Here is a 12,956-nt window from a genome sequence, read left to right on the forward strand (position 1 = left end):
GAGTGGGTGAAGGGGACATGGGGTCTCACTGGACTGTCTTTGAAACCTTTCTGTATCTCTAAAATAAATCCACCAGAAAAGGTCATTCATTTTTAAATGCCCATGGAGAGAAGAGTTAGGCAAAATCAAAGTGAAAAAAAAGTTACTTTTTTAGTTTCACAAAGACAGTGAACACAGATTGGAATGAGGTATATCCCACCCTACCAGATTATCCTAACCCCAAGAGGAAGCATTAACACAAAAGGAAATGAGGAAGATATTTAAAGGTACATGTTTGTTAATCTAAACACCAAAAATATAGGACATTAAACAACTATTAACTGAGTCCCTACAGAAGCAATCATTGTAACTCCAATAAAAAAAAATATTAAATTATTTTCACTGTAGACCACTAGATGGCAGTATTGCAACTTTTTTTAGGTTTACAAGTTAATGTATGGAGTTTTACTAAAATGTAGTTATCCCACCAATGACCACTTACCTTAGAAACCCCTAGCCCCCTAGCTAACTACAGCTGTGCTTCGACTGATTTTCTCCAGAAAAAATACGCTACCTTCTTAGCATGCCACATTCTCTGAAGTAATTTGACCACAAATGGTCGAATTTAATTTTCCTCAGCTCTGATGGGATGCTCTAGCATAGAGTTCTCAAGTGTGTGGAGTAAGGACATCTTTACATTCTCAAAAATAATTGAGGCTCTTCAGGAGCTTTTATAATCATGTGTTATATTTATCAACATTCACTCTATTCAAAACTAAAACTGAGATTTAAAAATAATATTTACTGATGACTTCTTTTAAATAGCATTAAAAGCATGTGAATATAGTATATAGCATGTTTTAGGAAAAATGATTGTGGACTTAATAACAAAAGCAGAAATTACTTACTGAGAGAGAGTTTTAGATTTTGCAAATCTCTTTTATGCTCGACTTCGACTTCACAGTAGATAGCTGGGTGTTCAAATCTGCTTCTGCTTCCTTGTGCTGCTTCTGGGATATTCCACTGCAAACTCAGAACAAGAGCTGAAAGTGAAAGAAGCATATCATGTCTTAGTGTCATCACAAAAAGAGTTTTGATCTCGTGGGTGCCCAGAAAGGTCTGGAGAACCCTCCGGGAACCTTAGCTGTCCCAGCACTCTCTCCAGAATCTTCCTTTGCTACCCACACCTCTCTGCATCTTCTCATCTCTCAGAGATCTGAGTCCACCAATACTCCCTGCATGAAAGTCCTAATGGCTGTAAGACATATGTATTTGCAGAATTTAACACACTATATTGGGTTAAAAGCATTATTTTATTTCTTTATTTTGTTGATATGAAAAGAATTCTGACATCATGGTCCTATCTAGCCAGGCTAGCTGATAATTTAACTTGCCATTCTCTCAGTCCCCTTCATTCCATGTCAGGGCCATACATTAAATTAAAAGTCGTACAGAAAAAGTAGGACTTACATGAAATGAAGATTACACATAAGAAACAATGCCTGGTGTCCCCATTCTCTCCCCTCACAGCTTTGGTCCACAGAGATGAATGCTGAGACGCCCACTCTCCAACCTCCAGGCCAGCCATGGTCCTTCCAAGTCCACTCATGGACTCTCTGCTTTGGAGGCACAGGGTGTAAATCTGAGGCTTTAGGCTCAACCCCCTCCTCCAAAGTACTCAGTAATCTCTGTGAGGTCCTGCCACCTCCCCAGGGCACTGCCTCGGAACAGCACAACGAACACTAGCATTCAAGACAGGCCAACTCCTGCCCACCATCCCAGCTGGAGGGGAACACGAGTCAGTTGCATTAAGATTTTGGCTACAGATTTCCTCTCTCTAGAAGTCCTAGGAATGGTAAATGACTGTAAATACAGTGTTCTCTGGGGTGAAAAATATACACAGAATTTTTTTCTTTGTTAGCTGCAAAACAAGCTGTTATTCAGGAAGGATTCAGCCCCATTAGTCATGACTTTGAACCTCCCAATTTGAATGGTGGAGATTCAGAAATCCTGGCACTCAAATGTTCCTGAGAACCCCTGTCCAGAGGAAAGTCTGGGTCTAAATGGGCATTTCCCCATCTGCATCAAAGACAGTAAAGAGCCAAGCCCTACTTCCTATTCCCTCTGGGCACACAGTCAGATCACATTTGTCCACACCTCCCCACCCCCCACCTCCTTAGATGTGGCCATGCGACTGAGGCCTGGCCAGGAGAGTGTGGGCAGAAATGAGGTCCACCACTTCCAGGCGAGGTCATTGAGATCTGCCCACATAGCCACTTGTGTCATCCACATGTCGTTGGTCCCCTCTCATCCACCGATTGGACACAGAGGCACAACTGGAAAACTTGAGGCCCTCGGAACTCCTTGGATGGAAGGAGCTGCTCCCCATATGCCCTGCGTGGAACAGGGCCCAGCACCAACCCCAGAGGCAACCCCCTCCAGACTATGGGTTGAATGTTTATTTTGCTAAACCACTGAACTTAGGGAGGCACTGAAAAAAGAGACTCTCTAAATAATGACTACATTTTGAAAAAAGGCCATAGAAAAAAATGTGTAACTTCAAAGAACTTTTCTCCAGCAAAGGGAGCCTCTTTGGTGATATCAACCACAGGGTGGGGCAGGTGGGGCAAGGGGGAGAGAAAGTTAAAGGGAAGTGAAGGGGGCCAGGTGGGGAGAGGCACACCAAATAGCAAATCCACTTGCGGTTGCTTTCGCACTGGAGCACTGGATTATTCATCTGGACTTCTCTCATTTGTCCACCAGATCTAGTCAAATCTCGACTGACTGCAGATGCATGCTCTAAGAAGTGCTTTGCGAACAGGCCCCCTCACTCCTGAGAGTCATCCGGCTGTTTTCAATATTTTAATAATTCTAATTGCAATTATAAATTCACTTCCTATCAGCTCTCCCAGGCTATCTAAAGCATCCATATTATTGCTTTTGACTGACTTATAATACCCATTGTGCTAATACCAGCTTCCCATGCATGAAAATGCAGAAATGAATTAGTTATGACAATGCTCTCGCATTCGTCGTAGCAGAATCTGTCAAAACACGAAGTCCAGAAAGTATACTAGTGATAAGAGAAATCTTTCATTGTGTGAATTCTGACAACCACAGTGTGTGTGTGTGTGTGTGTGTGTGTGTGTGTGTGTGTGTGTGTGTACATGTGTTTACCCTCAGGGGAGGGACATGTATTCAGGGGAGCCACACAGGATTCAGGCAACTCTCAGGGCTCTCTTGCTAACAGAATCTAAATCCCTTTGGGTACCTGCCTTGTTCCTATGCAAATTTAGCTGCTCCAGGGGAAGCCCATGCTCCGCCCACACAGTAATCCACCAGCCCCAGGGATTAATCAATGCCATCTGCACCTCTCACCTCACTATTGACAGGGATTGGATCAGAGGTGGGCTGCAGACCCCATTGAGCAATGCTATGAGAAAATGCACCTCAGGGTTCTGAGGAAGCAACTTTCTCCCTCTTCCATGGAACTATCTAGAAAGATTTACCCTCCTACTACCCAAGAATGTGGATGTTTGGGACAGTCATTTCCTAGGCATAAAAAGAACTAGCTATGGGATATGGAGGAAGGTTGGAGGGAAGGGAACCTTTAAGAACCAATAAATTTCCTGTATGGCTTAGGCCTATTTGGGTTGATTTTCCTATATCTTGCAACCAAAAGACTCATATATGGCATCCTATATATGTGGAATATGGGTATCTCTTTATATCTATATTTACATATATATATATATATATATATGTGCACACATGTGTACATAAATGTGTGTATATATATATGAAAGATACATTATGCTATGTTTATTTATACATGTGGTTTGATATAGATGTACATTTATATAAATGACTATAAAAATAGACATATAAAAGTAGATGTAGGTTATGGTGTGTAATATACATGATTACCATGCCTGTCACATATCCTAAACCCCTTCTACATACAAGTACTTTACTTGATACTTTTCTAGCTAACTTAAATGTTGCCCCTTATCACCAGCCTGGGAATGAAGATATATGGGAGATCATTAATGGCCGGCTGGAGTGAAATTCAATTACATTATTTGCATTAACTTATTGAAGGCCATCCACCTCATAAGATATATCATGAGAACAATATACAACAACATCCATGCATCACCCTATATTTCAAAAAGCCACACTGCCACTCAATTAAGGGTTTACCATTGAGTCATTTTCAAAACAAACTACCAAATGTTCTGCCCTTCAGTGTGCTGACAGGCTGCTACTAAAGGTGGCCTAGAAGGAATCACAAAAACCACGCAATACCCCTCAGAGCTCTAAGAATAAAAGCAGGCAGTAGAAGCAGAGCCCAGAGAACATCTCTTTAGAGCCTCCCAACCAATGCCCACAGTGTGGCATCAGATTCCAGCAGTAACACCTTTCAGGAAGCCGCTGCCATGATTCTGTGGACCTCCTTTAGCCACTCAGGACATCCTCCACCAACACAACCAAAATTCCCCTGCATTTCTTGGGAGTATCTGGAGAAGTGGTGAACTGAGCTGGAATGAGGGTGCAGCAAGTGAGTAAGCAGGCTACAAAATAAAAGCAGGCTCTCTGTTTCAGCCCTGCCCTCTGGTGGTAATGACCAGAAGGAGCACACTCAAGTTCAAAGGCCCGGCTAGTTTTACCTGTAAACTGTCTGTGCCAATGCCCAGGTGTGCCACATGCCTCGGGACTAGACTGTAGCTAATCCACTAAATCCCCCGAGTGTTTGCACCTCGGAGAGTATCTTTGATTGTTAATCTCACTTCAGAGATGGGGTTTGGAACTTCAAACGCCTTTTCCTCCCGCGGCAAATAAAGCAAGGCCTTGGAGACCCACAATCGGGAAAGCAAGTAAAAAGGAGTGGAATGGAGCCAAGTAAAATGTAAACTCGGAGTGAAAAAGAACAATTTCAGGGATCACAAAATGACTTTAGATGAACTGTAATGGAACAGCCAGCAGGGTTTTCTGTACATCCCATGACAATCTAGGGGAAGGCACCCTGATCTTTCTCTCTTGGATCCTCAATCAAAGGCCATGCCACACCCTGGACACTGCTCTGAGCCCTTCCCTGTCCTTCACCTACTTCCTGCCATTTAGGAAATGATTGCCCTAAAGCCTTGACATCTCTTCCCTAGGTCAGGTTGCCTTCATCCCTGTGGCCTCTTCTCTGTCCAAAGGCAATAGAAATCATCTCAAGCCTGGAACATTCTAAATAAATGTGTAACTTCTAGATGCTTTTTCTCTGTCCAATAGATTGTACTACAGCCTGACCCATCTTTTTAAAACACATGGTTCAGGGATTGCCCCCTACCCCTCAAATTCAAACATCTTTTTTTTTCTTTTTAAATTATTGATTTTAGAGAGGAAGGGAGAGGGAAAGAGTGAACGAAACATCAGTGATGAGAGTCACTGACTGGCTGCATCCAGCACACACCATACTTGGGATTGAGCCTGCAACCCAGGCATATGCTCTGAATCAAACCATGACTTCCTGGTCCACAGATCAATGCTCAATCACTGAGCCACACTGGCTAGGCATCAAGTTCAAACATCTTGATCTATGCCAGTGGTCGGCAAACTCATTAGTCAACAAAGCCAAATATCAACAGTACAATGATTGAAATTTCTTTTGAGTGCCAAATTTTTTAAACTTATACTTCTAATGTCACTTCTTCAAAATAGACTCACCCAGGCTGTAGCATTTTGTGGAAGAGCCACACTCAAGGGGCCAAAGAGCTGCATGTGGCTCGTGAGACACAGTTTGCTGACCACGGATCTATGCAAAGCCCACATGGCCTGGATCCTGCCTCCTTTTGTTCATATCCACACAGTGTTCCCTCTCATATGCTCTTCTAACTTTTTCAAGCTTTTCAAACCTACTATGCTCCCTGCTCTTCCTCAACACGAATTCTTGACAAATCATGCTCCCTCTGCCTAGAACTCGCTCTGCCTTTTCTGGACTGTCTTCCTTATCTTCCATTGGCCAGCTTAAGGTGACTTTTAAAAAATATATTTTATTGATTTTTTTACAAAGAGGAAGGGAGAGGGATAGAGAGTTAGAAACATCGATGACAGAGAAACATTATCAGCCTCTTCCTGCACACCTCCTACTGGGGATGTGCCAACAACCAAGATGCATGCCTTTGAGCAGAATTGAAACTGCCACCTTTCAGTCCACAGGCTAATGCTCTATACACTGGGCCAAACCGGTTAGGACATTAAGGAGACTCTTTGAGGACACAACACATTCCCCAAGATGAGTTAAGTCTTCCTTTTGCATGCTCTCACCTCGCCTTGTATGCCCCTTATCATAACACTTGTGGCATTTTATTTAAAAACTAGAGGCCCGATGCATGAAATTCTTGCAAGAGTAGGCCTTCCTTCCCCCAGCTGCCAGCACCAGCTTCCCTCTGGCACCCGAGATCCAGCTTCCCTTGCAGCCCTGGCTTTGTCCAGGAGGTTATCTGGAAAGATGTCCAGTCAGATGTCTGGTCTAATTAGCATATTATGCATTTATTATTATAGATGTGTTTAGTTGTCTAACTTTCCCATCAACTGATCCACTTTTCATAAAGTAGAGATAGGCTTAAATGGCAAACTAAAAATGAAAGTCTGATTTGGTATATTTCCCCCCACATTAATAAATTTGTTTACTAAATGAATAGTGAGCAATTACTATGAGCCAGGCACCATGCTAACTCCTAAGAAGAAAGTGGTCAATTAATCTGACTAAGTCAATCTCTCATCCATCAAGGTTGGAATCATCTTCCAATCTTCTACTTAGTTCCCCAACTTTGTTTTAATATCATCTTGTTTTACCCCAAGTTACCAAGGGAGAAAGTGAAGAATATATAGTTACCTATAGTTTTCCTAATGTATTACTGACATTTCTTCCCCCAATACCTTACAGATTCAGAGTAGAGAATGGGAAAGTATAGGAAGGAGGAAAGAGTGTACAAAAACGAAGGGATGCTTTGCTCTGTTGCACCCAAAAGATCGATGGAGAGGGAAACCCTCTGGAACCACTGGTTGACATGGATTTTAAGCTCAAATCCAAAAAGTTGTCTGTGAAACTACTCAGTCTTAAGATTGTTTACATAAAGATCCATTTGCCCAATTTGGTGTGCTGATGGTAGGAGGTGTCTCATGACCCCTGTACCAAGCCAAGAAGCTCATCCTCCCTGTCTCCCAGAAGGCAACACTATCAGGTACTCGCAATTCTTTTATTTGGGAACCCCTGCAATAAATACATTTGCACAGCACAAACCCTCAACTTATATTTCTGTTCATACCATTTAGAGCTAAAGCATACTCTGCCCATTTTAATGATTATAGAAGACTAGTAGCCCTGCACACGAATCTGTGCGCCAGTAGCTCATCAGTAGCTTGCCAGTAGCTCCCTGCCACCCTCCAGTAGCTCTCCACCCACTGCCCTACCCTCCTTTAGCTCCAGCACCCCCCCCTTCCCCTCATTGCTTGCTGCCCAGCCCCCTCCTGTAGCTCTCCACCACCGCTTGTAGCTCGCTGCCACACCCTCCTGCTAATCTGTGATATAGTCCTTATACAGCCGGTTGTTATGTTTCATGGCGTGACAACCATTTGCATATTACATCTCTATTATATAGGATAACTACATTCAAATTTCATGTGTGAGTTTTATGTGGTTACATTATGACTAATTGCTTCTGGATTGTAATCTTTATATATAATAATCAAACTGCATAAGGAAGGAGTGATATATTAATATAATTCATGTAGTCCAGGTGAGGCCATTAAAATACACGAAGACAACCCTGGCCAGTTTGGCTCAATGGATAGAGTGTCGACCTGCAGACTGAAGGGTCCCAGGTTCCATTCCAGTCAAGAGCATGTACCTTGGTTGCTGCACATCCGCAATGGGGGATGTGCAGGAGGCAGCTAATCAATGTTTTTTCTCTCATCAATGTTTTTCTCTCATCAATGTTTTTTACTCTCTATCCCTCTCCCTTCCTCTCTGTAAAAAATCGATGAAATATATATATTTCTTAAAAATACACCAAGACAGTTAAAATCCATGGGAAGGGGTTTGTGCCAAGGGGTTTTAACATTCACTCCATGCACTTAGAATTTCATTGAAGAGACCAACATTATATATACACACACAAAAACAAAACAAAACAAAACAAAAATCTAATCATAATGGTGATAAAAAAATAAGTTCTAGAGTTCTGATAATGTTAGAATAGTTTGAATCAGAATTAACCTTTTGCCAATTTCTATTGCAAACTCTAGCATAACACCAAATACAATTTCTGAAAGAACTGAAGATGATGCAAAGTGGATAGAGACTGAGAAGAATCAAACCATGGGAGAAGGGAAGTGCACTTACAATGCCATCCATTACCCTGGAGACATTCCTCATAGAACTCAGCAGGAAACCTCTGGAGAGAAAGAGGAAAAGGTGTTTGAAGGAGGAGAGAGAGCTGGAAACTGAGGGGGAACCCTAACAAAGAGGTAGCTAAAATGTAGTAAAATTACCATGTTTTCATTATATATACGTATTTTCTTTCTGGTTATCTCTTACTTAAAACACATAACACTGGCCAAAACTGGTTTGGCTCAATAGATAGAGCATTGGCTGCGGACTGAAAGGTCCCAGGTTCGATTCTGGTCAAGGGCATGTACTTTGGTTGCAGGCACATCCCCAGTAGGGGGTGTGCAAGAGGAGCTGATCAATGATTCTTTCTCATTGATGTTTCTAACTCTCTATCTCTCCCTCTTCCTCTCTGTAAAAAAAAAATCAATAAAATATATATTAAAATTAAACAACAAAAACACATAACACTGGATTATTAACTTCACTTCCAGTGTCTCTCTCCTTTGCAGAGAACGGGAGATGGGGCTAACAGTTCCAAAGTTCCCATCATGCCTTGGTCTTTCTGGTGACCAGCCCCATCCAGGACCCACCAAAAGGCACCTCATTGGAACCAATGATCTCCTGTCACCCAAGAAAGTATAAGGGTCTTAAAAACTCTGTGTCAGGAATTGGGAATATATACTCACATCAGTATAACCTTTTAAAAATGCAATGGAATCTTTGGGGGTCATCATTTCCATATTCCAGGAAATATTTGCTACACTTGCTACAATTGAAATTCAGTCAAAGAGTACAGTTTGTCAAGTTTTTTATGTAGTTTTGTTATGGAGTTGGCCTTACATTCTTTAGAGCAGCCATCAGAAAATATAAAAATGAGAGAAGAACAGGGATATTAAGGATGAGGTCTGGCCCCTTCCATGTTAGTACATGTGGATAGTACTTTTGTTAGGACAAATACCAGCGTGTATCACTACATCCATTACTGGAACATATTCCCCATCTTATAGCTTTTGCCTTACTTCTGTCTTTGTTATTTAGAAGACTGGAGACTTCAGCTAAAAATAAGAATTTTTTTATGGCATAATGGTTAATGCACATGGCAAATATTTAATTTGGGTTGGGATTTTTTTCCTCAAACTAATTGATCTCTTAATCAATAATTGTTGTTGTTTTAATTGGACTGCTAATAATTAAATGTCAAACATTGTTAAATTCCCCCAAATTGCCTTTATTTCCCTGCAATGTTAATTTATTCCATGTTGAGTTTGGTCTGTTGAGCTATGCCTATCCTAATTTTTTTCCTCTCATTTTCTCTTGTGGTGGACTTTTCTCTTCCTCCCATATATAAAGATCTGAGCTTCCAAAAACTTTAGTGACTAGAATTTTGTGGCAATAAAATGCAGGATATTTACCAAAGGTCCTTTTTCCTTCATGGCAATCATCTATATGCATCCCTACTAAAAATAATAAAAAAGTTACCCACTTAAAAGAAGTGTGATTCTTCATTTTACCTATTTTTTGATGCCTTAAGCATAACTGCCAATTTTGCAGACTATGGAAAGCAAACATTTTTACTTGCAATAATTTCCACAAGTGTGCTATGTATGGCTCATAGTTAAAAACGCATCATCTCCTCCAAGTGTAAATATTTTTTGGGGATGAGAAATCCTCCAAAACCACAGGTTCCTGGCCTTTGTGGTTGGGATAAACAAGCTCTGCTTGTAGAGCTTTCAGTCTCAAGATGTGACCGTCACGGTGTTATTTTAAAGGTTATACTTAGCTTTTTTTTTTTTTTTTCAAAAGTGTTTGCAAGATTTATTCACATGTGGTTCAATGTTTCCACATCTCTGAAGTCACCTGCTAGGATCAGCCCCACTTTACATATGGGAAATCATTTATGGGAAGTGAACAATATCGTCTTTGTATCTAACTACAAGCTGGCTCGACCTCACCTCCGCAATTAACTGAGTTTCCAAAATTCTTTTCCTGGCATGCACTGTGATTCTTTTCTTCTCTCAGACACAAAGAACAGAATTGCCTTATCCCTAAGTTCTTGCTCCAGCTTTTAAATGTCAGAAATGCTTTTGCTCATCTGAAATGTTCGCCAAGCCCCTGAGGACATGTGTCCAGTGTCCAGAATCTAGACTTGCTGCAAAGGCGACTTAACTTCTCCTGGTCTCTTTCCATAGGCGCATGTATGTGTTTCCTATTACCCATGTCACTTGGGCTTTTTATTAATATACTAGAGGCCAGATCCACAAAGATTCATGCAAAAGCGGGCCTTCCTTCCTCTGGCTGCTGGCATAGCTTTTGCTCTGGCTGGAGCCGCCTTTCTGCCTTCCCATGCTGCCCAGAAGCCCAGAGAGGCTAGGGCGGGGCGGGATGCTTATGCTGTCACCATGGCTGCTTGGTACCTGCATATGCAAATTAACCTGCCATCTTTGCTGGGTTAATTTGCATACTCACTCCTGATTGGCTGGTGGTTGTCGCAAAGGTACTGTCAATTTGGATCTTACTCTTTTATTAGTGTAGACTAGAGGCCTGCTGCATGAAATTTGTGCACTATGTGGAGATCCCCCAACCCAGCCTGTGCCCTCTCAGTCTGGGACCCCTCACTCACCACCAGCCTGCTTGCTGCTCCCTACTACTCAGCTCATTGCTCCTTAGTGCTGCCATGGAAGCTCCTGGCAATGCTGCTGCACTCGCCAGTCATGAGCCTGGCTTCTGGATGAGCACAGGAGCACACTGACCACCAGGGGGCAGCTCCTGCATTGAGCCTCTACCACATGTGTCAAACACAAGGCCCGCAGGCCAAATCCAGCCCGCCAGGCCTTGCAATGTGGCCCGCACCGCCGCGCTGTCATCACTGCACTCCGCTGTCAGTTTATGACATTGTCAGTTTATGACTGTTCAGTAAACCATTCGGCCCGCGATTTAGGCTGGATTTTAGATTTTGGCCCCTTCTCTGATTGAGTTCGACACCCCTAGTTCATAGTGACCAGTCATTCCACCATTCAGTCGATTTGCATATTAGGGTTTTATTATATAGGATTTCTTTAAAGTCTTGTTTGTAAAATGTGCCCATGTCTTGGTGTGGAGATTCTGATATTGATTTTCATTTTCATTGGTATTTTTACAGATGTTTGATAATACTATATCTTATATGTCAGAATGAGGAAAGCATTTTTCTTAAAATGAGACCACATGAGGAACAGATAAATTTTACCGAGCATCAACCAGCTCTGATTCTAACCACTAAGAGTCTTCAAAGCAGGTTGTGCGTGAATTCCACTCTACCAGGTTCAAAGAGAGGAAACATAGAGCCACACAGCCTCACTGTTCTCACTTGAGCACTTCCAACAACTGCTTTGAATGGCAACATGGATACACGGAGTAATAATACCACAACTGGCTGCCAATCATTTGGGGCTAAATAAAGCAAACATTCCAGACGCTGCTGACCTTCCACACTGCTTGGTTACTCTTTGTCCACTTCAGCACATCTTTCTTAGGAAGCAGAAGTGCTTGGAATACAGCTGTTCTCTGTGCCATATGGTAGAGCAGTTAAGGACCTACCGCCCCTTTCCAGACCTCTCCTCTCTTTCTACAGTGGTCAAGTAGAAGCAAGACCTTCATCCAAACATTATAAAACATAGAACTGAAAAGGCCCTATTCATGGAGTTTGGAGAGGAATATTTAGTAAGAGTCATAGAGTTTTGTGAGCTAAAAATGAGATAAAGGTCACCGAGTAAGGTGCAATCATTTATAAAAAGGAAAGGGGCCAAAGAAGTGCCTGGAAAAGCACTGTTATAAGTCAGCAGAGCCAGAACTACAGTCCAAGTGTCTCCATTCCAAGGCCTGTCTTTCTCTCCAGCATTTTTATTCCATTTGAAGATTCGGTCTATTATTATTCTTGAAGGTTGGACACATTTCTACCCTAGTGCCCATGCAAGAGCATTTCCCAAATTTTCTTTGATTCTGATTTTTTTTTTTTAGCTTGCTAGTCCATCAGAGAATTATATATTCCTTTTTACAGGCACTTATTTTTTACTTGGTAGTTCTACTTTTCAACAGCCCTGAAGCCAACAATACCCCAAAGGACCGTGAATATTCCACTCCTGGCCAAAGTTTCTTTGCTCCATGACTTTTCTTTTTTTTTAAAATCACCTCATCTACTCTTTCCCTTTCTCTTCCTTGTATAAAAGTAAAAATGGCAAAGGGAGTTGATACTAGTATATGCTTGGCACTGGTTTTAACATCACTAGAAGAGAGGAAACTGATGATATTGTGGCACACGGACTAGAAAACAGTGAACGGTTTCCAAACCAAGAGAAAGATGTAAAGGTATCATCTTATTTTTGGACAGATTATCCCTGGCCAAGATCAGCATAGCCAGAATTCTGTCATGCCCTTTTTTGTTGGATTGACACTATAATTTTTAAAAATGCTTTTGTTTATAAATTTTCATGATTGCCATCACTCTATAAAAAGAAACAAAGAACCTACTTGGGTGAGTTTATGTAAATGAGAATACTCTTTGCCTTTGACAAAGAGAAAAAACATCATGTTTTCCAGAGTCAGATCAAATCAGCTC

At 41.7% G+C, this 12,956-nt stretch overlaps 1 protein-coding gene across 1 annotated transcript in view; it reads right to left on the reverse strand.

Moving 5' to 3' along the window:
* The window catches only part of LOC311631793 (cytosolic beta-glucosidase), a 216,206-nt gene that overhangs the window by 113,196 nt on the left and 90,054 nt on the right, over window positions 1-12,956 (reverse strand). Inside the window, exons 5-6 of the mRNA XM_084902327.1 lie at window positions 8,375-8,426; window positions 888-1,009 (exon numbers count right to left, since the gene is read on the reverse strand). Coding sequence (XP_084758453.1) covers window positions 888-1,009; window positions 8,375-8,382 — 130 coding nt within the window. The 5' untranslated portion in view covers window positions 8,383-8,426. The remainder of the gene's footprint in view (window positions 1-887; window positions 1,010-8,374; window positions 8,427-12,956) is intronic.

The sequence above is a fragment of the Pipistrellus hanaki genome (assembly GCF_964339955.1).
Source record: "Pipistrellus hanaki genome assembly, chromosome: 1".
Classification (NCBI taxonomy): Eukaryota; Metazoa; Chordata; class Mammalia; order Chiroptera; family Vespertilionidae; genus Pipistrellus; species Pipistrellus hanaki.